The 25,008-nt window shown below is 55.1% G+C and overlaps 1 protein-coding gene across 1 annotated transcript in view; it reads left to right on the forward strand.

Moving 5' to 3' along the window:
* The first annotated feature begins 4,542 nt into the window (after positions 1 to 4,542).
* The window catches only part of SULF2 (sulfatase 2), a 93,011-nt gene continuing 72,545 nt past the window's right edge, over positions 4,543 to 25,008 (forward strand). The window contains 1 exon segment of the mRNA XM_032592555.1: positions 4,543 to 4,814. Within this exon segment, the coding sequence (XP_032448446.1) occupies positions 4,640 to 4,814 (175 nt within the window). The 5' untranslated portion in view covers positions 4,543 to 4,639.

The raw sequence follows: 25,008 nt of genomic DNA on the forward strand, positions 1-25,008 counted from the left end.
CACAGGACGAAGAGAAGGAGCCAGATGGACGCTGGTGGGTGCGAGAGGAAGTCTCCGAGGGACGGCCAGAACGTCAGTCCGCTGGTGCTATACGGATTCCTGTTCAGCCACGTTGAATTCTTTACCAAGAAGGAAAAAAATGGAGGCAGGTTCCCTTGTGTCATTTTTAATTGATTTCTTCAGCATCCAGAGAGAGGCTGGCACAAAGCCAGGGGAAGTCAGCGCTGGGGGAATTCATCGAAAATTGACCTTCTGATGAAATAATTAGCTCCTGTTACTCTCAAGTCTCTGGGTGCAGAGCTTTGCCTCCCATCCAGAGGGGGAGCATCCTGGCCGGTGGGTTGTAGTTGCCTGGGAATGGGGGGGGGGAGGGCATGAGAGAGCCAACCTGGGTGCCAGGAACAGAGTCCAGCTGACCCGCGTCTCCCAGCTCCGCCCACCCTCCGACCCGGGGCTCCCCATCCGGGCTGCAGCTCCCAGCTCCATACCTCCCTCCACGGCACAGGCCCAGAGCCCAAAAGACCCTCGGAGGACACCTGGCCACCGCCTGCTGCGTTTTGCAAGTGAGGAAACTGAGGCTGGGAGACTCCCGACCTGGCCCAGCACTCTGCTTCCGGGAGGTTCTGGTTGAGCAGCCCGGCCAAGCCGGGCTGCGTTTGAGCCCGTGTCCGCCGCTGCTTTGACCACGTGACCATGGAAAAGTACTTTTAACTCTCGGTGCCTCACCTTCCTCATCCATCAAACGGGTATAATATCGATGGGCGGCGATGCGGAGGAAACGTAGAACGTGTCGCGGGGGCCGGAGCATCGCAGGCTCTCAGCAAGCATTTGCTGTTGTTGTCTCTGACAGGTGACACCTGTGGGGCCTCCCTTGGACATTCGCTCGCTGTCATCTTAGGGCCTGATGTCTGTCTGAAGGAACAGGAGTGTGCGTTTCACAGACAAAGCCGTGGGGCTGGTTGGCACATCAGTTAAAGCGCAAAGCATCCTGGTGTATTTCCAGGGGCGGGTGGGACACAGGCTGATACACAACATGATTTGGGCACCACCCCACGATTTGGGGTAACCCAGGGACCGATGAGATGACGGAGTGCCTCACGCTCCTCACCCCCCGCCCCCCAGCAGAACGTCTGGCACGGTGCTGATGCCCTTTGACCCCTTCCAACACCTGCTGGTCTCCCTTAAAAAAGAGAGCGTGTGCAGGGGCGGGGAGAGCAGACAGGCCCAGGGCTCGGCTCAGAGCCTTAGGAAGGAACTAGAAGCCGTGAGGCTGCGTTAAGCGTCTGCTTTCTTTCATTTTGTGTGAGTTAGTTTGATGGAAAAGGGCTGCCGATTTTCCGTTGACCCTGGGATAGACAGTCCGCTTTTTCAAAAACACGTATTGGTGTTTTTATTTTTAAATGAGGCCATTTCACAGGGGAAGGGTTGTGCAGGTGTAGCAGGAACGGGGGCTCTGGCACTGGAACAGAGGAGGTTGGGAAATGTGCAGGGGGGCGGGGGCGCGCTGAGCCGGCAGGGGAGCAGGGGTGAGGCCGTCTCTGCCGTTTTCTCTCTGGGGAACCTTAGGACGGTGATTAAGCTCAGTTCTCAACTGGAACGTGGGGGCAGCACTAGGGGTTGTTGGGAGCGGGGGAGGTTCTGCAGGCAGAATGTGCCCGTCACAGCCCAGCCACGGCCACAGGGATCATCGTCCGGCGAAGGTGTACTTTGTGTGACGTGTTCTGGTTAATTCCGTGCGCCAGGCTGCAGGCTCAGCACCCTGTATTAACCCGTTTCGTCCTTCACACCCATTTTATAGATGAGGAAGCCGAGGCACAGAGGTGCTATCTGCCCGGGGTCCCTCAGCAAGTGGCTCCAGAATCCGTGTCGTAACCATCCCGCCGTGTGGCACACGGCAGGTACTCAATACACAGTTGATGCGGCGGCTCCGGCTGTCGAGAGGTCTCGAGACGGGAGCCGATTCTTGCCCTCGGGTCCTGTGAAAGTCCCGGTTCCCAGGTCAGCTCCCCTGAGAACGTGATCCGCATCTCCCCGATCTGCACAGATGGCCTGTCGGAGGCCCCTGGGGCGGGGGGGTGGGGAGCACCCCGTGGAACCTGCTCCTGCTCTCAGCCTGCCCTGGGCAGTGACCGTCGGAGGCGCCACTTCAAGAGGCAGTTTGGGTTAAGAGAGCAAACGAGGAATCTTGCAACACCCAGAAGGAGCCAGCAAGGGAGGGGAGCCGCGCTACCAGGGAGAGGTGCCCCCAGGACTGGAGGCGAGTGGAACAGTGGCCAGACGAGAGAGACAGAGGCCCTGGGACACCGCTGGTGCCAGGGAGGGGGCAGAGGGGAATAGGACCCTGATTTCCTACCTCCCCCTGCCCGGCAGCCTCCCAGCAGAGGCGAGAACCAGCAGGAAGCAGGAGACGAGGCAGGTGCAGCCTGCAGAGGTCAGAGTGGCTTCCTGGGGCCCAGAGCAGGGTGGAAAATGGATCAAAGGGAGGGAGCAGCCCACCCTGGGACCCTTCTGGGGGACGGGGGGGAGGGGGGGGGTCGGTGATGCTTCCGAGCCTCCAGACCGGGGTTACCGCGTGGCCCTGCCAAGCCCCACGTCCCTCCCTCTGCAGAACTCAGAAGACCTTGACAAGATCTCCTTTCCTTTAGCCATCTGAATATTTATTTGGCACCTACTATGTACCAGGCTTAGCCTAGGTGCTGGGGACCGAGCTGTGCATAACACAGGCCTCTTTGCTACCCTCGTGGAGCTGACCCTTTAGTGGGGAGAACTGGGCAAATGAGATAATTGCAGGTCGCAGTAGGGACTATGAGAATAAAACAGGTTATAAAACACAGAGGGTGTCTCAGGTGGGGGCACCACGTTAGATAAGGGCAATCAGGGCAGGCCTTTCTGAGGAGGTGATGTTTGTGCTGAGACTTAGCAGAGGAGAGTGAGCCCAGCATAGAAAATCTGGGAGAGGGCTCTTCCAGGCTTGAGGAAGAGTGAGTGCAAAGGCCCTGGGGCAGGAGCAAGCTCGCGTTGTCCAAGCAACAGAAAGAAGCCGGTGGGGCTGGGGAGCAATTGGGAGGACTAAGGAGAGGCAGGCTGGGGCTGGATCACTTGGATCCCCTGTGGGCCCTGGCATGGAGTGTGCCTTGTATTCCTTGAGCAGAGAAGCTGAGGGACAGTCCGAGCAGGTGAGGGACAGAACTGGGACGAAGGTGAATGCCCTACACCGGCACCACGTGGAGTGAGTGTCCCCTCTGTGTTGCGCCCTGAGCCCCTTGCTGGTCTCGGCCTGGGCCAGGCCTGCGGAGGGATAAGATGGGATTTCCATCCTAGGAAGATCCTGCTGGCCGTCCTGGAGAGAATGGAGGGTGGGGGCACCGTGAGGGAAAGTGGGGGGACCTCTTCGAGGGGCGTTGTAGCGGCACATCCCCTTCTGCGGACCGGAGCCCTCGATGAGTTCCCCGAGCTGTGACTTGGGGCCGGCAGTGGCGGGGGAGGGGAGGCTGGCAAACAGTCCTTCAAGGTCATGCAGCCCACCTCCAACGAGCTTGGTTTCCTCCTGACGGGTCTGCTCGCTCTCTCGCTCTCGCTCTCTCATTTTAAATAAATGAGACCAGAAGTCTATATGTGGAAGGACTTGAAGGCTCATTTCCTCAAGAAGTAGAAAAATGACCACAGAGAGCAAGGAGCAGAACCAGATCAGACCTGCCCGAGCCAAGATTCGCCATCCTGCCTTCTCTCCCCCCAGTTCACCGGGGAGCCCGTCCGACCCGGGGTTCAGGGGTGACCGAGGTCGCAGCCGACTGACGGCTCTTCCCCCACGGCTTTTTAGCCCTCAACATCCTCCTCTGTCATGTTTATTCTGCCACTTAAAGCCAGTGCGAATGAGTTGCCCAGCTGTGGGGTCTGTCTGCGGGGGGCCTTCACACCCACCCCCACTGGCTGGGGCTCCCGTAACGCCCTCGCGTCCCCATTTTATCCGTGGGAAAACCAAGGTTCCTTGCTGGCCGGGCGGGGACACCCGGAGGGTGAGCGACGCACGGAGTTGTTCAGTGCCACACCTGTACATCCCTCCCTGGGCCACACGCTACCCAAGAGCTGGGGTTCCATCCGGCTCACCTCTCCCCACCTCGACCCCCCGGTGCCGGCGGAGAGGGGACGTCCAGAAATATCAGCTCCCCCAGACTGGGCTCCTTCCTTTCCTTTCTCTGGGGCTGATCTGTCTGTCGAGCGGGTCGGATGGTTCTGGGGCCGGCTGGTCATCCGACCTTGGACGTGGGCCGCCACCAGCACATTCGGAGGATCGCTGGTCCAGGGAGGGGGGCGGGGGTCTGTCTGCAGAAGCGGTCAGAGAAGGCTCTCCGGCCACTCTGTGGCCCGAGCGGATTGCGAATCCTCTGCTTGTAACTTTCTCCGAGTTAGGTTTTCTCGGCTGTGGCTACCCCTGATCAGAGACGCCCTCGCTGTCCGTGCCAGAAATCATTATGCAAGTCCAGCCGTCAGGCGGCCTTTACGTAAAGACTGACCTGATTCTTCTCCTCCTACTCTAGATCTGTGAGTAGAGCGGGAAGAAGGGAGAAGAAGCAAATCCGCAAGACGCGACTTCAGGCCCCTGCGTCCCGCCGGAGGCGACGGGCCAGCGAGGCGGAAGATGGCATCCCCCGGCCTCCTGCTTTGCTTGCTCTCCGCCGCCGTCTTCTCTCTCCTGGGCGGAAGCTCGGCCTTCCTGTCACACCACCGCCTCAAAGGCAGGTTCCAGAGGGACCGCAGGAACATCCGCCCCAACATCATCTTGGTGCTGACGGACGACCAGGACGTGGAGCTCGGTAAGCAGCTGGCCAGCAGGCACCACCTACCCAGGGTCCCTGTCCTGGGTCTGAGGCTCCTGACGCAGGTCGGCTGTGCAGACCTGTGGAGCTCACTTCTAGTGGATTAAGACCAAGTCACGGGGGGAGGGGGTTGACCCACACGTGTGCATTTGCAGCTTGGGCCTCAGGGTTCGGGGTCTCCAACTTACCCGTAAGGCAGCTGGATTTCTCCAAAAGTCTTAAGGAGAAGAGATGCATAGACCACTTCGTGATTTTCCCCCAGCTGCTATTGAGAACCTGCTGTGTGCCAGGCAGTCTCGCAGGGCCTGGCACTTCAGTGATGGGTAAGACAGGCACATTGTGTCCACTCTCGTGGAGCGAGGGGCACGGATAATCACCGCTGAAGACCGCACATAAAGGAATCTCGAGAAGGGAGAAATGCGCAGGGGAGGGGAATGAGAGCGCTGTGCCGGATGGGGCGGCGGGAGCTGCTGCGGATCGGTAATTAATCCTGGAGGGGCTCCCGGAGGGGGTGATGTTTGAGCTGACACTGACACGAAGAAGGAGCCAGCCGGAGTGTGCGTGTGTGTGTGTGTACGTGTGGGTGCCCACACGTGCACATGTGGGCCCTGCCCCTCTAATCTTAACCCGAGCTTTGGGTGGGCTCGGCGTCCCTTGGTGGCATCCAGGGACAGGGAGGGTGGACGCTATTCCTAGTGACCCGACCCTGTTCGCAAAGATGGTGCCTCCGGAGGATGAGCTTGGCCGACTCTGGTCGGGACTCCCTCCCCTGGCAGTGCTTTGGCTCCGGGTAAAGCGGGTGAGGACGGGGACCCTCGCCGGGGTTTAGTTCACTTGTACCGACGGCCAGGTGTGACCAGGGCCCCTTGAGCTCACAACCTCAGCGCCTTTATCCCCCACACGAGCACCCCCGGCCGCTCCTTGCCCCACTGCGTAAACCCTCCCGTCTGGTCCACCTGAGCTGCGGGCGCTGCGTTTGCACGAGGCCTTTCTCGCCCACCACGTGTTTCCTTGCACGAGGAGAAGCCTCACAAGTGAGGCCACCAAGAGTGAGCCACCCACGATTCAGCCTAGCTGGACCTTCTGCTCTCCTGGGGGACGGGGGGTGGGGGGGGACCTCCACCTATATTTCCAGCTCACCTCTGGGGGGCTTTCCCAGGGTGAACCTTCTTTCTCCCTAGCTTGTGTCGTCTCCACCCGCCCCCCTCCCCCGAATTCACTGATTTGGGGGGTTCCGTTTCTCCACCAGTAAACCCTATACAGAACTGCCCTAGAGAAATATAATGCGAGCCACGAATGCAAATGACAAATAATTTTAAAGTTTTCTAGCGGCTACACTTTTTTTGAAGTTTTAAAAACAGGTGAAATTAATCACATCTTTTGTTTAACCTCGTCTGTCCGAATGATAATCATCTCAACGTGTAGTCAATACAGAAAGTCGTCAATGAGATCGTTTACAGTTTTTATATTGTTTCTGAAATCTGGCGTGTACTTCTCGGCAAGAGCGCGTCTCATTTAGGACCAGCCGCCTTTCGGGCGCTCGGTAGCCACCTGTGGCTTGTGGCTACCGTATTGGACGGCACACATCCTTGTGCATTTTGCTTCTGTAATTTCCCTTCGAACCGTCAGCGCTGTGTATTGTGAAGATCTGGGACAAGACTTCTAAGCAAGGGAGTCAGCATGTGCAAAGGCCCTGAGGCAGGAGCGAGGAGCCAGATGGGGCTGGAGCTTGGGGCAGGGGGATGGAATCGGAGACCGGAGAGAGAGGCTGGAGCCATATCTCGGAGGCTGTCACGGGTTGCGGTCAAGAGTGCCAGTGGTTGGCCAGGTGAGGGGTGGGCTTTTAGCCTCTATCCACTGTCAAAGGACGTTTGAGTGTTACTGGCGGCAACAAATTTAAAGCCTCTGCAACCAAACCTAAGAATGTGGTGAAGTCTCGAGCGTGACTGGATCCATTATTAAAAGCACACACGAGTCTTTTTAACTGCTAAGAAGCGGTGATTTATATCCATCCAAGCTGCTCCTTATAATGATTTGTATTAATGATTACAAGTATAGATTTTTCTCAGGGAGGTTATCAAGGGCAAAAAGAACTTGCAGCCAGGAAGCAATCAAAGCCCAGAACTTTTATTGACAATTTCACACGTATAATCCCTATCTCTCCAGCAGCATTTAGCTGGAAACGTGTTGGATAACCACGGGGAGTCCATAGGTCATGGCCATAAGGACGCAAGTTTTGTTTCTGGGGGAATTTTGCAGACGGCACCTGGATCTCAGGGCACAATGGTCTTGCTTCATGGGGCCCCTTGACGGTAGTCGTGCCCGGGAGTATAAGACTCCGGGAACGTCCACTCATGCATTCAGCAGATAATTTATTAAGCATCCACTCTGTGCAGTGCACCGTGCTGGGAGCTAGAGGGAAAGGGGCATTCCAGGTCAAGAGAACAGCAGAGGCAAAGACACTATGTTAGTTAGCAATGAACTTGGCGGGTTCGGACAGATGGAGAAAGCCTGTGGGCTGGAGGGAGCCGGGCTAGAAGTGGAAAGAGAGGAGGCCAGGAGTCGACTGAGAACAGGTCATGAGGGGCCTTGTGGCCATGACGAGGGTTTAGAGTTTTCTTCTCAGTGAAATGGATATGCATTAGGGAGCCTTTAGCAGGGGGCCGTGAGCGGACTTAGATTCCAGCAGGATCCCTCTGGCTGTTACGTTGAAACTGGCTTGCCGAGAGCAAAAGCAGAGACAGGTAGCCCCAGTCGGAGGCATGAACGAATTGGGCAGGTGATGACGGGAGCATGGACCAGGGTGGGAGCAGTGGCACCAATGAGGCACCAGTGGATGGTTGAAGGTGGGGGCTACGGAAAAGAGGAAGATCAAGGGCACCTCCTAGATTTGGGGCCTGAACCAAGGTGAGCGATTGAACAGCCACTTTTAGGAGCAACACGTTTTTGCCGTAGCTGCAGGATCCAACTAAGCTACGTGTCACCAAGTGATTACAAGTTTACATCTGTGACTCCTGAATGAAACCAAGAGGATATGCAAATATAAAAAAAAGGATCAGGGCTGCCTGGGTGACTCTTGATCTCAGCTCAGGTCTTGATCTCAGAGTCGTGAGTTCAAGACTCACGTTGAGGGCGCCTGGGTGGCGCAGTCGGTTAAGCGACCGACTTCAGCCAGGTCACGATCTTGCGGTCCGGGAGTTCGAGCCCCGCGTCGGGCTCTGGGCTGATGGCTCAGAGCCTGGAGCCTGTTTCCAATTCTGTGTCTCCCTCTCTCTCTGCCCCTCCCCCGTTCATGCTCTGTCTCTCTCTGTCCCAAAAATAAATAAACGTTGAAAAAAAAAAAATTTAAAAAAAAAAAAAAAAAGACTCACGTTGAGCTCTGCACTGGGCGTGAAGCCTATTTAAAAAAAAGAAAAAAAAGGATCTATGATAAGGACACAGGAAGGAGGAGAGCAGGGGTTACAGAGGGAGCGATTAGGGCACAGGGAAATGGAGTTACTTATCCAAGGTCATGGCCAAACAAGATCTCAGCCCAGAGCCCCTGGTCTTAACCACTGCTCTACTTAACCAGTCTCCTGGAATGGCTGTTGAGTGGCTTCTAGATTGTTAGCGTGTGTGTTAGTTGGTTTTCACTGTCACAAATATCATTGCTGGGAATGTCTTTCTACATGCATCTTCGCGCACGCAAGCAAGCGTTTCTTGAAAGATAAATTCCAGGAAGCGGATTCGGGGCATTTAGAGCTGGCGTCTGTCAGCTCCCACCCAGCAGCACCACCCTGCAGAGATCGGTGCAAACCTTCCCTCCACGCTCGAGCCCCCACCCCTCCCACAGCAGAACCGGCTTCTGAAGGAGGCTGTGCGGCTCTCAGGAGGTGAGGGATGGGAAGGTTGGGGGGGGGGGAGAGGGATGGTGGGCTTTTTATAAACCACTAGACAGACCCAGATCAATAATGCATGTTCCCAAAAAGGCCAGCACATTATCTCACAGTCTACTACAACTGGCACACAGAGGGTGGTCCTAAAAAATTTATCATCTGCTATTTTCTGCTCATCCGTGCGGCAGTTCTGATGGTTCTCAGGGCTGAAGACTTCTCGACTGAGCTAATTCCAGGCTTCCTTCCAGTCCCGGGTGGAGAACAGCCGTCCATCCTAATTAGGGGCTGGTTGAGAGAACCGTTACGGGACCCAGACAGAAGAGGGGCTCGTCCCGTGTCCTGATTGCGAGGTTGGGGCAGGGGGAGGGGAGGCTGTACGTTCATTTTCTCTTTTCTCACGTGCATCTGACACCCTTCCCCGAGCTGTCGCTCAGAAGTGCCGGCTGCCCAGGGGAACTGGTTCCCGGGCACAGTGGTCAGTAAGTAGCCTCAGTTCTCAATCCACTTTCAAAGCGGGTAAAATCCCTGTGTTCGGGTGGTCCTTGGAGACCGGCGGGGTCTTGGGTTGCCTTCTTTACCAGAAGGATAAGAGAAGGAGAAGCACACAGAAGCCAGTCTTGTTTGCACGTGTCGTTCGGTCAGATAGGCTGTGGCACTGACAGACCCTACCGAGGCTTATTGGTCTAATTCGATCCAGCCAAACCGTTGGTGAGCCTTCCTGGCTCAGGCAGGCTCGATGAGTGAGACGCGGTCCTCACGGAGCAAGAGAAAACTTGCAGCGTCCCCGGCCCGTCTGTCCTGTCATGTGAGATTTTACTTAACTGGACTTGCTTTCTGAAGCTTAAATATTATTTTTAGGGGCGCCTGGGTGGCGCAGTCGGTTAAGCGTCCGACTTCAGCCAGGTCACGATCTCGCGGTCCGTGAGTTCGAGCCCCGCGTCAGGCTCTGGGCTGATGGCTCGGAGCCTGGAGCCTGTTTCCGATTCTGTGTCTCCCTCTCTCTCTGCCCCTCCCCCGTTCATGCTCTGTCTCTCTCTGTCCCAAAAATAAATAAACGTTGAAAAAAAAAAATATTATTTTTAAAGGAAGCCTTCGATTATGAGTGTAAGTGAAAAGCCAGGATCCGTTGTCTTTTGTAAAAGGTCACTGCAAAAGCAGGCATGGTGAGAACAGCAGTGTTTTTGCATTTCAGCAAGAGTCGGCCTCCCACAAGGCTGGCGTGTCTTTGTTACAAAGAGCGAGGGCAGTGACACGTCCCCGAGACGTTCTCCTTGACCCAGTCGGATGGAAGCTGGGAGAGGGAAGGACTTGCCAGGTGGGAGTCACAAGCTTTTCATGTTGGAGCCCCACTAATATGGGAGCTCTTGTGCCCGAGGGTTGCGGAGACAGACCCCCACACCCCAGAAAGTCTGGCACTGATTTTCCACTGTTGATCTCCCGAGGGTCCACGCAGGGTAGCAACAAGGTGCCCCCTCAGATTACTGGTTTTCAGACCGTGTGAACAGAATTGTGCCCTTTGGGGTGACAAAGGCAACCAGGTGATACTGTTGGAGGGCTGTAAAATACCATGGGAACAGGTGTTCCAGTGGATATAAAAACACACGTATCACAACCCCTTTCTGTCAGTCTGGGTTCTCTCAGTGATGAGTGACAGAAACCCAATTCCAACTAGACTGACCATACAAAAAAAAAAAAAAAAAAAAGAGTTTATTTGACTCGTGTAAATAAAAAATCCAAGCGTATTTTGAGCTTCAGGTATGGCTGGATCTCTCATCTCTCGATCCATCTCTGCAAACTCAGCTCGCCTCCAAATTGGCTTCACCCTCCACCCAGCTTTCCACCTGGCATCACCAGACCCGCATTAATGTTACAGCAAGCCGTCCTTGTAGAAAGAGAGGGTCTTTCTCCCACAGGTACCAGTAAACATCCCCAAACGAAGTATCTTGGGGCTGGTGCTCTCCGGGACAGCTGGTCGACCCCGAACCATCGGAGGGGTGCATGGAGTGCAGTGACTGGCTGGCCTGGGTCGCATGCACATCCCTGGCGTCAGGCCTGGGGCCAACCCCACATGAGCCATGAGGATTGGGAGAGGGAGTTAGGTGTGATTCTTCCCTAGAGAAAAATCCAAGAGCTGGTGCCAGAAGAAGGCAGGTGCCAACCCTACAGCCAATGCTCAGGAAATGCCCAGGGCACGCTCACAGGGCTCTCTCCGAAGCAGGGTGCTGGCTCAAAGGGCAGGCCAGACTCATTCATTCAACAGGTACTCGCTGAGCACCTACCATGTGCTGAAGGGGATCCAACAGCAAACAAAATCAGCAAAATCTCTCCTCTTATGGAGCTTACATATTAGCGCAAGCGTTAATAAAAAAGATTTATAAAGTCTGTAGTGCCCATGATAGTGAAAAGCGGTGGGAGGGATAAAGGAAGGAACGGAAGGCAGCAAGGAGAAGGAAAGAGAGCTATGATTTTCTGTACTGAGAAGGGGACACTGGGGCAAAGAAGGTGAGGACGCCAGTGAAGGGGGTTCCCCCAGGAGGAGCATTCCAGGCAGAGGGAACAGGGGGCACAGAGGCCCTGAGGGAGAAAGGGGTCCCGCCGGGCTCAGAGCCGCAAAGAGGTCAGGACAACAGCGCAATGTGAGCAAACGTCCAGGAAGCGGTGATTTCTGAGAGGTGATGGGGTGATTTTGACTTTGTCAGTGATACGCCAATGGAGGACGCTGAGCAGAAGAGGGACATTATCTGACTTACGTGTTAATATCACCCCTCTGTCTATGATACGGAGAATAAGCCGAAGGGGTGTCGTGAGGGCAGGGAGCCCAGTGCGGAGTCTACTGCAGGAGTCCAAGCACGAGGCGATGGCCACTCAGACCAGAGGTGGGGGGGAGGGGGGTCGATGCTGTACCTAGTTATCAGGTGGTGCTGGTAAGATGTGCTCTGATAAGCGTGGCTCAGTCGGTTAAGCGTCCGACTTCGGCTCAGGTCACGATCTCTTGGTTTGTGAGTTCAAGCCCTGCTTTGGGCTCTTTGCTGACAGCTCAGAGCCCGGAGCCTGCTTCCGAGTCTGTGTCTTCCTCTCTCTCTGCCCCTCCCCCACGCACGCTCTGTCTTTTTGTCTCTCTCTCAAAAATAAACACTTAAAGAAACGTTTCTAACAGGGGGCGCCCGGTGGCTCCGTTGGTTAAGCATCCGACTCTTGGTTTCGGCTCAGGTCATGATCTCACGGTTCGTGAGTTCAAGTCCTGCGTCAGGCTGTGCACTGACAGCACGGAGCCTGCCTGAGAGTCTCTCTCTCCCTCTCTCTCTGCCCCTCCTCCGCTCTGTTTCTCAAAATAAATAAAATTTTAAAAATTACTAAAAAAAAATAAAAAGGTGTGCTGATGAGCCTGATGTGGAGTGGGAGAGAAGAGTCGTGAATAACTCCAAGGTTTTGGCCTGAGTGACTGCAAAGAGGGAGCCTCTGTTTACAGAGCTGCGGAGAGTGATGGTCAGGAGCTCATTCCGCTTCTGGACCTAGTAAGTGGCAGAGGCTGTGAAAAATCAAGAGGAACTGTCCAAGGCAGTCAGCGTTCAGAGTCAGGAGCTCGGGGAAGAGGCCCAGGTCCGGAAGGGCTGGGAGCGAGGGACGACCCGGGAGGGGGCCAGAATTGTGTGTAGATTGCGTGCCTGTGTGTGCTCTACTGGGTCCAAGACCCTCACCGGATTCCCAGGGGGGTCTGTGATCTGGAAAGTTGCGGGGGCCCCCCAGCCCCGACGGCTGCCTTGTGGGAGAGGCAGGCTTTTGAGAGAAAGGCTTGGGAGGGTTTCTGGCCAGGCCCTTGTTTTCCACTTTCCATCTGTGAACACGAGGAAACCACTCCCTGTACTGCAGACTGATCTCCAGAAATCAATTCTAAATTTCAGGCTTGGGCACTCTGTAGGGGCCAAATGGCTGAAAGCCCAGGAGACAGCGTGCCCAGATTCCGGACAGCAGATCAGCGTAACTCCCAGCCTGGCCTCTCTAAGACACCAACCCCTGACGTTCTCGCATTTCTCACCAGAGTTACAAAAACATGTGGCTGCAGGTTATCTCGGGAGGAAGAAAGGCTCATCTAGACCCACCCTGGTGTTCAACTTGCCAAGCACATTCCTGCAAGACCTTTTTTTTTTTTTTTTTTTTAAATTCAGCAATACTTGGGAGACACTTAAATTCTGGAAGCTAAATATATTAGGATTAGGTTTGGCTGCATATAAAAGAAAATATAAAATAACAGGGGCTTAAACAAGATAGAATTTTGCTTCTCACTCACATAGAAATCTCTGGAAGTTGGCATTCCAGGGCTGGCATGGTGGCTTCAAGGTTATCAGGCACCCAAGCTCCTCTACCTTTCCGTTCTGCCATGCTTGCTGTGTGGCTTTCTGTCATTATTAAGGTCACCTCATGGTTCCGAAAGGCTGCTGGAGCTCCATCTATCAGAGCCACGTTCCAGGCATCAGAGAAGGAGGAAGCAAAAGGGTAAAAAGAATGGACTTCGAGTTAAGTCGGCTCCCTTTAAGGACCTCATTCCAGACATCACGTACAACACAGACAGAACTTATTTAATTAGCCACATGATCTCAGCAAGAAATGTGGGGCACACTCAAATTTGGATTATTCAAGCAGGGCTTAACTAGATTTTGCTAAAGTGTGGGGAAATCTGTTTAGTAACATTGCAGCCATTCCCACCCCAAGGCCAAGGGGATGAGGGGGCAAATGGTTACTGGGACACAGAGAGTCGCCCCTCCCCAACAGGAGCCGTCCCCCTCTGTTGATACCCCAGGGAGAGTGTTGGAGACATCCATACCCCAACATCCCTTTCTGCTTCTGCTGATCTTCCACCAGCCCCCCCCCCCATTGGCCAAATCCAGCCCAAAGCCAGAGGGTAAGGACAATTGTGGGTGCAACCCATCCAGGTCAGCTCGCTGGTCTGGATGACTGGGCACGGAACTGATCTAGAAGGCCAAAGCGAGGACCGTTTGCACGTTTAGCTACAAGAGCGTCTAGCAAATGTCTTTCCCAGCTCAGTGCGTTCAAGGTTAAAATCAGAGCCTCTTAAGAAAGGGAAACCTACATCAATAGGCCACCGGGGTCTCTCCCACACCAGATCAGGAGCAAGGGTCCCAGCGAGGGGTAGCACCTCTAGCATGGGGGTGGTGGGGGACGGGGAGGCAGTTGTATGAAGGGCACTCGTGAGACCTGCACCTCCAGAAGGAGGTGGTCACATGGCAATTGGGGGGAGGAGCATCCCAGGCCAGAGGACAAGTGTAAGAGCCCTGTGGCAGGAATGGACCGGCCAGGAACTTAGAGGAGGGCAGCAGGACGTGGGGAATGAGGGGGAGAATGATGGGGGAGGGTCTGGATTTTCTTCCAGGGCCGATGGAAAGTCACCGAGCTGTTCTGAGCAGGTCAAGTACGCGTGATTCGTGTTCTCGGTGGCTCGGTCTGGCTGCGGGTGGAGGGGCGGTGGCCCGGGGACCGGATCAGAGTCAGGAAGACCAGTTGTCCGGGTGGGAGCCGGTGGGTGCTCTGGAGAGGCGGTGGCAGGTGGGACGGGTTCTGTTTTGGGGGTCAGCAGGCAGGGCTCGTGGACGGATTGCAAGGGGGAGGGAAGGAGCGTCGAGAATCAGAGAATCACTCAGAGGTTTTGGCTGAGCCGTTGGGCAGATGGTAGTGCCATTTACAGAGATGGGGACACTGGGGGAGGAGGAACAGGTTTTCAGGCTCAGGACAGACATCAAGCTGCTTTGCACACATCACCACCAGGCTGGTGGCCAGGTGACTGGCTCTGTGTGGCACAGGACGAAAAGTGGGCAAAACACCCCGGACTTTGCATAAATAGCCTCTGGCAAGGAACGGTCTGTGGGTGGAGCTCCTCAGGGAGGAAGTGACCGGTGATTGGTTGGAAAGTGACCCTTTTCCAGGGCCTCTGGGCCACCTCCCCTCCATTGAGAAGGAATGTATCAGAATTTCCTCCCCGAGGCTTCACAGCCAGAAGGAGCAGAAGGCAGAGGAGGAAAAATTCACTTCATGATCTCTCTGACAGTCCGATGTTCATTAATGAAATTCCAGCACGGCTGTCTTCGACATCTGCTTAATGATACTGGGTTTAGGAACCGATTTCGAGCCTCGGCTTTTCGTAGCTAAAACCAGCAACAGCATTTGACTTTATTTTGTAAGTTCCCGGGGCGCCTGGGTGGCTCAGTCGGTTAAGCACGCAACGTCGGCTCAGGTCATGATCTCGCGGTCTGTGAGTTCGAGCCCCGCGTCGGGCTCTGTGCTGACAGCTCAGAGCCTGGAGCCTGCTTGGGATTCTGTGTCTCCCTGTCTCTCTGCCCCTCCCCTGCTCGTGCTCTGTCTCTCTCTCTCTGTCAAAAATAAAAATAAACACGGGGCGCCTGGGTGGCTCAGTCGGTTAAGCACGCAACGTCGGCTCAGGTCATGATCTCGCGGTCTGTGAGTTCGAGCCCCGCGTCGGGCTCTGTGCTGACGGTACAGAGCCCAATTCAGATCCTCTGTCCTCCTCTCTCTCTCCGCCTCTCCCCTGCACGTTCTCTCTCTACCTCTCTCTCAAAATAAGCACATAAAAACTTAAAGACAAAAAAACCTCTTCTGTTTTGTAAGATTGCGGAGTCCGGAGCGGCGCCCCCTTTGCCGCCGTGAGGAAAAGCCGCCCGAGCAGCAGGGCCCCGGCAGCCGGCGCGGTTATTCTGGGTCGAGTCGCAGGCACAGCGGTGAGCACATCCAGGCACAGATGTCGTTGTCCGGGAAACAGTGGGGTCCCTCTGCCCAGATGTGGCCTCCACTGCTGCTCATCCCCTGGCCGCCCTCTCCCTGCCTGCTGGGGACAGAGCTATTCTGGGCGGTCGGGCTGATGGGACCCAGCCTCCCGTGGTGGTTAGACAGTCTGTCACGGGCAGGCGGCTCACGGTCTGATCCGGTGACATCGCGGGCATTCCAGGGACACTCGAGGCCCGGATGAGGGCTGCCTCGGGTACTCCAGCCTGGTGGCTGCAGGGCAGCACAGGACACAGATGCTTTGCCACCTGTGGCCCGAGCTGATGGCCCTCCCCCGTCCCCTCCCCCGCCCCCACCTGCCTGTCCAGGTCAAGGCTCTGTCCTAGCCTGCACCCACACCCACAGCTCTCCTCCCCCTCTTAAAGCCTGCTCTCTGTAGGGCTCTGGGTCATAGTAAGTGTTACTCTGAAGGTTTACTCAGCTGGTCCCTTCCCCTGGAATAGAAACAGCTGCAAGTTGTAAACCCAGTGCCCCCAGGGCCAGGCAGGTCCTGTAAATGTGGGAAGTGGGGAGCCCAGAGAACCAGCGCGGCCCTTCCAAACCGGGCCTTTGCCACTCAGGTCCACTCACTGTGAACCCAGCAAGGCCAGATCTCTGTATTTTTTCAAGCCAAGCCAGAAAACTGGATTGATGTGAAATCTCCCAATTTAAAAAAAAAAAAAAGAATTAGTTAATGTTTTAAACGCTTTTGAGCGCACAGACCAGAATGTGTCCAGAGGCACTCTGTGAACTCGGTGTGACGCAGTACTTGGGAGCTACAGCAACTAAAACTTTCGACAGCTACCGCGTGTTAAGCGTTTTCATATGCCGTGTCCTGCACTAGAGGCTTCGCCTGTATTTTCCTCAATTAAATTTTGGAACATCCCGTGGGAAGGAGGCACTCTTATTCTCCCTACTTTGCCCACGAGGACACCAAGGTACTTGGGGGGGGTTGGGGGGGGTGGTAACTCATTTGCACCAGGGTATGTGGCTGACAGGAAGCGGCGAGGTCAGGAATTGAACTCAGGCCATGTGCCTCTAGGGCCCTTCCCAGCACACTGCAGAAGATGACAGAGGGTATTCGAGAATCGTCCTTGAATGTCACGGTCAAAGGAAACCTTAACCTAAAGCTGTTGCCGCGCTGTACTTTGACAGAAGGGAAACGAAGGCCCCAAGAAAGTCAGTGACTTAATAGGACAGATCACACTTCATTCTGTGGGCTCTTTGATACCCAGAGTCTACAGATGCGGGGGCCGGGGGGCCGTGCCCCGCGTACCGTCCAGAACGTGTACACCCGCACACGTATGGAGCAGCGGAACCCGTTTAACATACAGAACTAAGTGGCTGAGAGAAGAACCGCTCAGAGAAGGATGGCATCTGGAGAGGACGTGGGTCGTGGCCCCTTCACCCGCCGCCTGGCCCCGTGCCAGCTGGCCCTTCGGCTCCTGCTTTTCAACCCCCAGGAGAGGAGAAAACACTGCTTGGGAACCCCCGGACCATGTGACTGGAGGGTTGGCGGAGGGGGCTGGAGGCTGAATCAGCCCGGGGCCGATGACTTGATCAATCGGGACTCTGTAACGACGCCTCTGTAAGCACCGCCCGCCCCCAGACCTTGCCCAGGGCGCCTGGCCGCTGCTTCCTGTCCTTTAACAAACAGGTGAATGTGTTTCCCTGAGTTCTGTAAGCCTTCTACTGCTACTCTGTGGCCTGTCGGTCAAAGCACAGGTGACAGCCCGGGCTTGCGGCCAGCGTCCGTGCAGGGGGAGTCGGGGAGAGTGGGGCACCCTTGCGGGACTTGAGCCCTTAACCTGTGGCATCCGATGCTGACTCTGTGTAGACGGTGTCCGAAATGAGTCGGACTCTTGGACCCCCTCCCGGTGTCCCAGAATCTTGACACACTGGAAAAAGCATCACCAGACATTCTCGTGGGCAGGCCCTGCCTCTGGCTTTCTGACTGTGGCCTCCGGTTTTGTGTTCAGAGTCACCTGTGGTCGCCACAGATACGGGGAGGTCCTCGCTGAAAGGCCTCTGCTCGATTAGATTGTCTTTCCCCAAACGAAAGGCACAGATAGGAAGGCGACACACATCCTGGAGTGTTCGTGGATTAGCCTGTTTGCAGTCAGCTCGCCTCCCCGCTGAGCCTCCAAAGTATTTCAAATTAGACGAGCCATACAGCCTTACCTTCAAATACTCAAACGACTCAAAGCCAAAGTAGCCTTCCCCAGCCACCATTCGCAGGGCTCACCCGGAAGCGACCATCCTCTCTGCTGAGAACATTTTCTCAAAGAGCAAGAAGGGGAAGAAGGAGAGAGCTTAGCGCAGTCCAGGGAAAGCCTCCCTGAGGAGGCAGTTTTGGTAAAGACCTGGATGCCACGGGGCAGGGAGGGGCGGAGGGGGTGTGTCTCGGGGCTGCAAGTGCAAAGGCCCTGAGGCAGGAGCGTGCCTGGCGTGTTCAAGGAGTGGTGAGAAGGTCAGCGTGGCCGGAGCAGAGGGCAAGTGGGGGACGGAGGTACAAGTTGTACTCAGGGAGAATCAGCGTCCAGCTCACATGGGGTTTCCTGGGCCAAAGGGGGCGGGGGGGAGGGGACTTTGGGTTTTATTCTAAGCAAGATGGACGCTCGTTGGATGAGTTTGAGCAAAGGAAGTCATGGTGTGACTTTAACGTTTTAAAAGGAGCCCTGTGGCCACCAGGTGGAGAACGTAGTGCAGGGGACGAGGGTGGGAGCCGGGAGCCAGTTGGAGTGACTGCCTCAGTAGGTCCAGATGAGGGTCAGGGGTGGTTAGAGAGTGTGGTTTAAGGGGCACCTGGGTGGCTCAGTCGGTTAAGCATCAGACTCCGACTCAGGTCATGATCTCGCGGTTTGTGAGATCAAGCCCTGCATCGGGCTCTCTGCCGTCCGCATAGAACCCGCTTCGGATCCTCTGTCCCCCTCTCTCTGCCCCTCCCCCGCTCGCACACCTGTGCACGCACCCTCTCTCTCAAACATAAACAAATTGCAAAAACCGTTAAAGGAAAATGCTGATTTCAGTCAAGACCCTGGGTTTCCCCCGGGGCTTTATTTTTCCCCACATCCCATCTCCCTGCCACCGCTCTCTCGAGGCGAGAACACGTCACAGACTCTGTTGACCTGTAACGTTAAGAAAACAGACATCAGAAGGCATCGTTTCAGTAGTCATCTGTCAAAACCAGTGCCTCCCCTGCCACCCACGCTGGGGGCCACAGGAGTCTGTCTTAAAGGGCCGTGCGGTGCTTCTGCCCCCAGCTGACACGGGCCTCTAGGGCAAAAAGTGGGTGGGAACCACCTAAGCCCTGGAAGGGGCAAAAATTGAGTCAGTTTTGAATCTTGCAAGCCCCCCGCACCCGCTCGTTCCCCAGAGGTCGTGGTTGCTCCGACCCAGACTTTGAGAAGAGCAAACGAATTCAGCGTTTCCCAGATGCCTTTCTACGACAGGTAAGGCACGAGGTATCTCATGTGACAAGTCAAAAAGCATGGATTTTACTACTTACAAACTTATTTTCATGTGCATCAAAAAAAAATGTTTTGATTAGCATATCAGACACAGAATTTCACGTAGTGACTCGGGTTGAGATTCAAGTTTATCTGTTTCAAGTCACGTTAAGGGGTGCCTGGGTGGCTCTGTTGGGTCAGCGCCCGACTTCGGCGCAGGTCATGATCTCGCGGTTTGTGGGTTCGAGCCCCGCGACGGGCTCTGTGCTGACGGCTCACAGCCTGGAGCCTGCTTCCAGATTCCGTGTCTCCCTCTCTCTCTGCCCCTTCCCCATCTCTCTCTCGCTCTCTTTCAAAAATAAACATTTAAAAAAAAAAAAATTTGGGGGGTGCCTGGGTGCCTCAGTCGGTTAAGCATCCAACTTCGGCTCAGGTCATGATCTCGCGGTCCGTGAGTTTGAGCCCCGCGTCGGGCTCTGTGCTGACAGCTCAGAGCCTGGAACCTGTTTCAGATTCTGTGTCTCTGTCTCTCTCTGCCCCTCCCCTGCTCATGCTCTGTCTCTCTCTGTCTCAAAAATAAATAAACGTAAAAAAAAATTTTTTTTTTTAATTTTAAGTCGCTTTAAGGAAAAATATCAAATAAGGATAAATAATAGCACAGGTGGTCTACCAAGGAGGCCCCAGAAAGCGATCAGAAAGGGGCGGCCAGATAAGCTTCAAGGCCGGGGGCGGTGGGACCATCTCATCAGTGGGATGGGACCATTAGAGTCGCACAGAGGTGTCGGGTGACCTCACCCCCTGGCCCAGCTGGGTTGGAAGGTTTGATCACAGAAGGAAACCGGGCCTGTTTTTGCGTGCACGTCCCAAGTTTGTGTTGGACAGAGTGAGTCTGGGTTGGCCGGCCTGGCTTCATTTAACGTGTTGAAAACTGGCCTTTTTATTTCTGTGAACTGGCCTTTTTATTTCTGTGTGGCCGCGTCTTCCAGGTTCTTCCCCCCCATCAGACTGGTCCATCTGCCTGAGGGCCGGGCTGGGCGAGATTAGATCACATGTTTTTGTGTTCCGGATGTGGACGTACAGAGCCCCATCGCTGTGGCAGTTGTGCTAAAGCAGGTCACTGTCCCCACGGGGAGGCTTCATGGTAGTGCTGCTCGGGCACAGAAGCCGCTGTCCTCTGGGGGCGTCGTCACCTCGTACCTGAGCGGCGCACGGACACAGCTCCCCTGCAGCCGGCTCATGTGGGCAGGGGCGAGCGCACCGAGCAGACACGCATGGGGACTCCTGGACGAGAGCGGCAATCGCTCCTCTCCTCGGAAATAGTATGGTGGAGACGGAAGCGCTTTGAGACCCTGGTTCTGAGCCCATGTTTAAAAAAAAAAAAAGAAAGAAAGAGAAAGAAAGAAACGGTTCTACAGGCTTTTGCTTTTTGCCAGTGCGGCATTCGGGGCTGCCGACTGCAGGGGAATTGTTCGCCAGGTGGCGGCCTCCTGCCTCCTGGAGGAGGGTCTGACAGGTCGGGTGGGGGGCCAGCGTTGTCCTCTCTGCAGACCTGGGAGACCCAGATGGGCCGGGTTCTCACCACCAGCCGCCCCGTCCTTTCTCCCCACAGTTTGTAAAGAGCGGGCGAAGAGTTGATTCTGCCTGGAGTGCCCTGGACTCATTCCTTTGAGGAATACTTAACTGAGCACCGACCCTGTGCCGAGGGCCGCTCCAGGCCTCGGGGCTGGGAGGCCTCAGTGACCGGGCGCAGGCAGACAGCAACAGAAATATGTAAGTGTGTAAAAGTCTGTGGTTAGTTACAGATGACAGTTATGGAGTCAGAAACTTAAAAAACAAGGGAGGGGTCTCAACTGTCAGGGACAGGGAGTACAGACGAGAAGGGGGTGATCGCACAGGCCGTCAGGGTTCAGGGGGAAAGGCCTTCCAAGCAAAGGAGCAGCAAGGCGAAGGCTCTGAGGCAGGAGCAGGCCCGGCAGGTCTGAGGGCGGAGACGAGGCCCCTGCCGGACGAGGTCTGGACCCAGGTAGGCCTGTGGAGGACTTCAGGACTTTGTTCTCCGGTGAGTGGGAGCCCCAGAGGGTGCCAAGGAGAGGAGGCGCTCTGCAGCTGACCTAATTCGGAAGAGAGAGGATGCCCAGGGAGGAGGGCGACAGGGCCGGGTGGTGGACAGGCTTTGCTGATGGATTCGATGTGGGAACGGAGAGATGGGACCGAGGAGTAGCTAGATTTTTGCCCACGTAGCTGGAGGAAAGGGAAGGAGGCACGAGGGGGCAGGTGGCAGCAGGAGCTCGGGTTAGGGTATGAGGCACTGACGGTGTCTGAGAGAATCCCAGGCAGGCTCTGCACTGTCAGCACAGAGCTGGATGCACGGCTGGAACTCACGAACCCTGGGATCACGACCTAAGTCAAGATCGAGAGTCCGTTCTCAACCTGAGCCACCCGGGCGCCCCTTCTGTGGACTTCTGTTAATCAGCTGTAATTGGTGTGTGTGTGTGTTTAAGAAAAAGATTCAGGGCGCCTGGGTGGCTCAGTCGGTGAAGCGTCTAAGTTCAGCTCAGATCATGATGTCACCGTTTGTGGGTTCGAGCCCCACGTCGGGCTCTGTGCCGGCAGCTCGGAGCCTGGAGCCTGTTTCGGATTCTGTGTCTCCCTCTCCCTCTGCTCCTCCTCTGCTCGTTCTCTGTCTCTCTCTGTCTCTCAAAAATAAATAAACATTAAGAAATTCTTTTTAAAGAATATTAAAAAAAAAAAGAAAAGAACAAGATTCCGCTACCCTAAATGAGAGAAGCCAGGATTAACTGCTCTAAGGAAAGGAAAACCAAGCCAGTCGACTAAATATAAGCCAACATTGCTGCGCCCTGAGCGTTCTGCCAGGCGACTGGTTCACTCCCCGTTGAGGCAGGAATTGTGCAGGTGTCAAGGACGTGACCACACCAGTTGGCCTTTTGTGTTGATCAGTAGTGGAGGGAATCCCTTGCCCACGGCTGGCGTCCCTGATATTTGGTGATGTGCCCCCGTGCTGCTCCCACCGCTGGTGTGCCAGCTAAAGTCACCTCTGGGATGACCGGGGGACCCACCATCCAGTCCAGGACTCTTCTGAGCCTCCTTGAGGTCGAGAATTGACCAAGTGCATTGGGATCTCAGTGCGTTTCCTGGGTGTATTTATGCTACCTCCCGTGCGTGGTGAACCGTACGTTTCTTGAACCTGACTCCAAGCACCCGCCGTCCCCGCCGGACAAGCCTGGGTTTGAGCCCTCACATCACGCTTCCAAAGGTGTGTGGCTTTGACTGGGCATTTCGCTCTCTGTCCTCAAAAGGGCTGTTGAAAGGATTAAGTAAAACGGCGCATAACACGTGCCCAGCCGTGCATACAGCCGGCACTCGGCCACTGCGACTATTAGCGAGCATAACGATTATTATTGACGGATAACACTGCCCTCTACCCCACGGAGAAGCTGGACCTGTCTCATCCACTAAGTTATGTTAGGAGGCTGCCAAACCCAGGCCTTCAGGCGCCTGGCGGGTACGTGAATGGGCAGATGTGGGATGTGGGACCATAAGGAGCCCTGGCTAGGGTAGCAAACCAGAGAACGCGGGATGAATTTCACGCTCTTTAAAGGCAGAGTTTTCGAACCCGCTGCACAAAACACACATGTCTACGAATACGAACCACCTGGGGCTCCTGAGTTCTATAGAAACCTCAAACAGTAAGATCAGATCTTCTGTTAATTTCCAGACGTTTATGGAGAACCTACTCTGTGCCAGGCACTGTTCTAGGCGTGGGAATGTAACGGCGAACAAAGCAGGCCTAAATCCCTGCCAGATTCTGGGCCAGGGAAGTTCTCCCCTGAGATACTTGACGTTTGCTCAGTAACCCGAAGAAGGGAGCGCTCCAGGCAGAGGGCAGAGCTCCGGCAAAGGCCGCGAGCCGGGAACGTGGCTAGTGTTCAGGCTTGGGCCTCGGGCGTCGGGACGCCGATGTCTCGATTCGTGGTAGAAGTTCAGGGTGGAAAGAACCCACCGGCTTGTGGGAGGCCTTCCCGGAAAGCCTTCCCCAGGAGCGGCCCCGAGGCTGGTGAGGCCCCAGGGCTCGGCTGAACCCTGAGACTGTGCCCTGCTCGCTTCGCAGGGTGGACCTCGGAAAGCCCATCTCATCTGTCCCCTCCAGAGGGAGGTCATACCTGTAGTTGCCTTCAGTTACAACTGCGTCCCCTGGGGCTTCTTGGGAGGGCGTGTGACCTTGAGGATAGATGTTCACACGGTTCCGGGCCTGATAATTCCTGTTCAGTTCATCACACAGAGCCGGCTCTTTCCTCCACCCACCGCTGCCAGCCTTGGCCAAGAGGCTCAGGAAACACACCTGGTGTCAGAAGGGCCTCCCTGATAAAAACCAGCTCAAGTGGTGCAGGGGGGCTGGCCAGGCCTTGCTGAGGAGGTGACGTTGAGTTGAGATCTGACTTAATGGGATAAGCCAACAAAGGGATGCCTCAGGAAGAGTCCCAGCAGAAGCGGTAGCCAGTGCAAAGATCCTGGGGCAGGGATGGGAGTGGAGCATTTGAGAAACCATGAGGAGGCCAGTGTAACCAAGTGAGCAAGGGGGAGGGGAGAGATGAGGTCAAAGGAACATGGGAGGTGGCTTGGCAGCAAGGACGAGTCTGGAAGAGTCTGGAAGAGTCTTAGGCCACAGTAAGGAATTCCGGTGTCCTGCCGAGCGCCACAGGAAGCTATCTGATGGTTTTAAATAGTGAGGAGATATGATCTATGTTTGCCTCAGGGAAGCTCTAACTCTATTCCGTCCCTATTTGGCAGAAAGATGGGATAAAAGAGCCATATAAATCTCCTTTTCATTCTTCGCCTGTAGGGACAGAGTGCTGAGGTGAGAGTGATTAGTTTTTGTTAAAACCTCTAAGGGGCTGTTGGTGATTGGGCTGGGCACCTCTCCAGTAAAAACTCCAAATGCCTGGTAGACTGCATTGGCTTACTCTTCAGTAGTTCTAGAAGCCAGAAGTCCGGAATCCACGTGTTGACAGGGTTATGCTTCCTCCGAAGGCTCTAGAGGAGAATCCTTCCTTCCTCTTCCAGCTCCTGGGGGCCCCGGGAGTTCCTTAGCCTGTGGCTGCGTCCCTCCAGCCTCTGCCTCGGTCCTCACATGGCCGTCCCCACCGTGTCTGTGTGTCTTCTCCCTTCTGGCTCTTACACGACGCTTGTCATTGGATTTGGGGCCCACCCAGGTAATCCAGAATGATCTCCCCCCAAGATCCTTAACTACACCCGCAAAGACGCTTTTTTCCAAATAAGGTCACATTCACAGGTGTTGAGGGTGAGGATGAGGACGTATGGAGGGTGGGGGAGAGTTTGCGTCACTCAATCCGCAGCAGACTCTAAGAACTCTAAGGAAAAGGAAGGAAACTGAGGGTGGGAGGAGGAAGAGAGAAAGGATTTCCCTTGAATGTTTCCCTAACCCTACTAAATATCCTGATACCAGCCATAGGTTTGCGCATCCACTCTGCAAACGTTTATTGAGTGCCTACTGTGTATCACACCCCATGAGGGCGTTGAGAATTCAGCACGGAGCAGGGCACGCACTCTCTGCCCTCGTGGGGCCCTCAGCGGAGCAGTGACCAGGAAAGCACCTGTGCACAGTAGGTCTCCTGCACGTTAGTTTCCTTTCCGTCCTGAGCGCCTTTCGCTGCTTACAGCTTCATTCGCGAACGAGAAAAGGCGCGAACGAAGCCACAATACCCAGTGGTATATAATTAAGCCCTAATAACGCCCGCAGCATGCCTACTATGTGCTCGAGGGAATCAGAAGCCAGTGTGATCACTGGAAGAGGTGTGGCTTGGCCGATGGCTCGAGTCCGGAGAGAGGTGGGAAGTGGATTCCAAACTAGAAGGACCATGTGGACAAAGGAGCAGAGGAGTGTTCAGGGAGGTGAGCCAGGTGGGTTGGCATGACCAGATTTCAGTAAAAACCAACGATTCTTGGGCAAGTTCCAAACAAAACAAAGTATAATCTTCCCTTGGTTTACATAGTGGTTGCTTACCAAAAATAAATAAATAAATACACTGCATGTTA

Source organism: Lynx canadensis, chromosome A3, assembly GCF_007474595.2.
Source record: "Lynx canadensis isolate LIC74 chromosome A3, mLynCan4.pri.v2, whole genome shotgun sequence".
NCBI lineage: Eukaryota > Metazoa > Chordata > Mammalia > Carnivora > Felidae > Lynx > Lynx canadensis.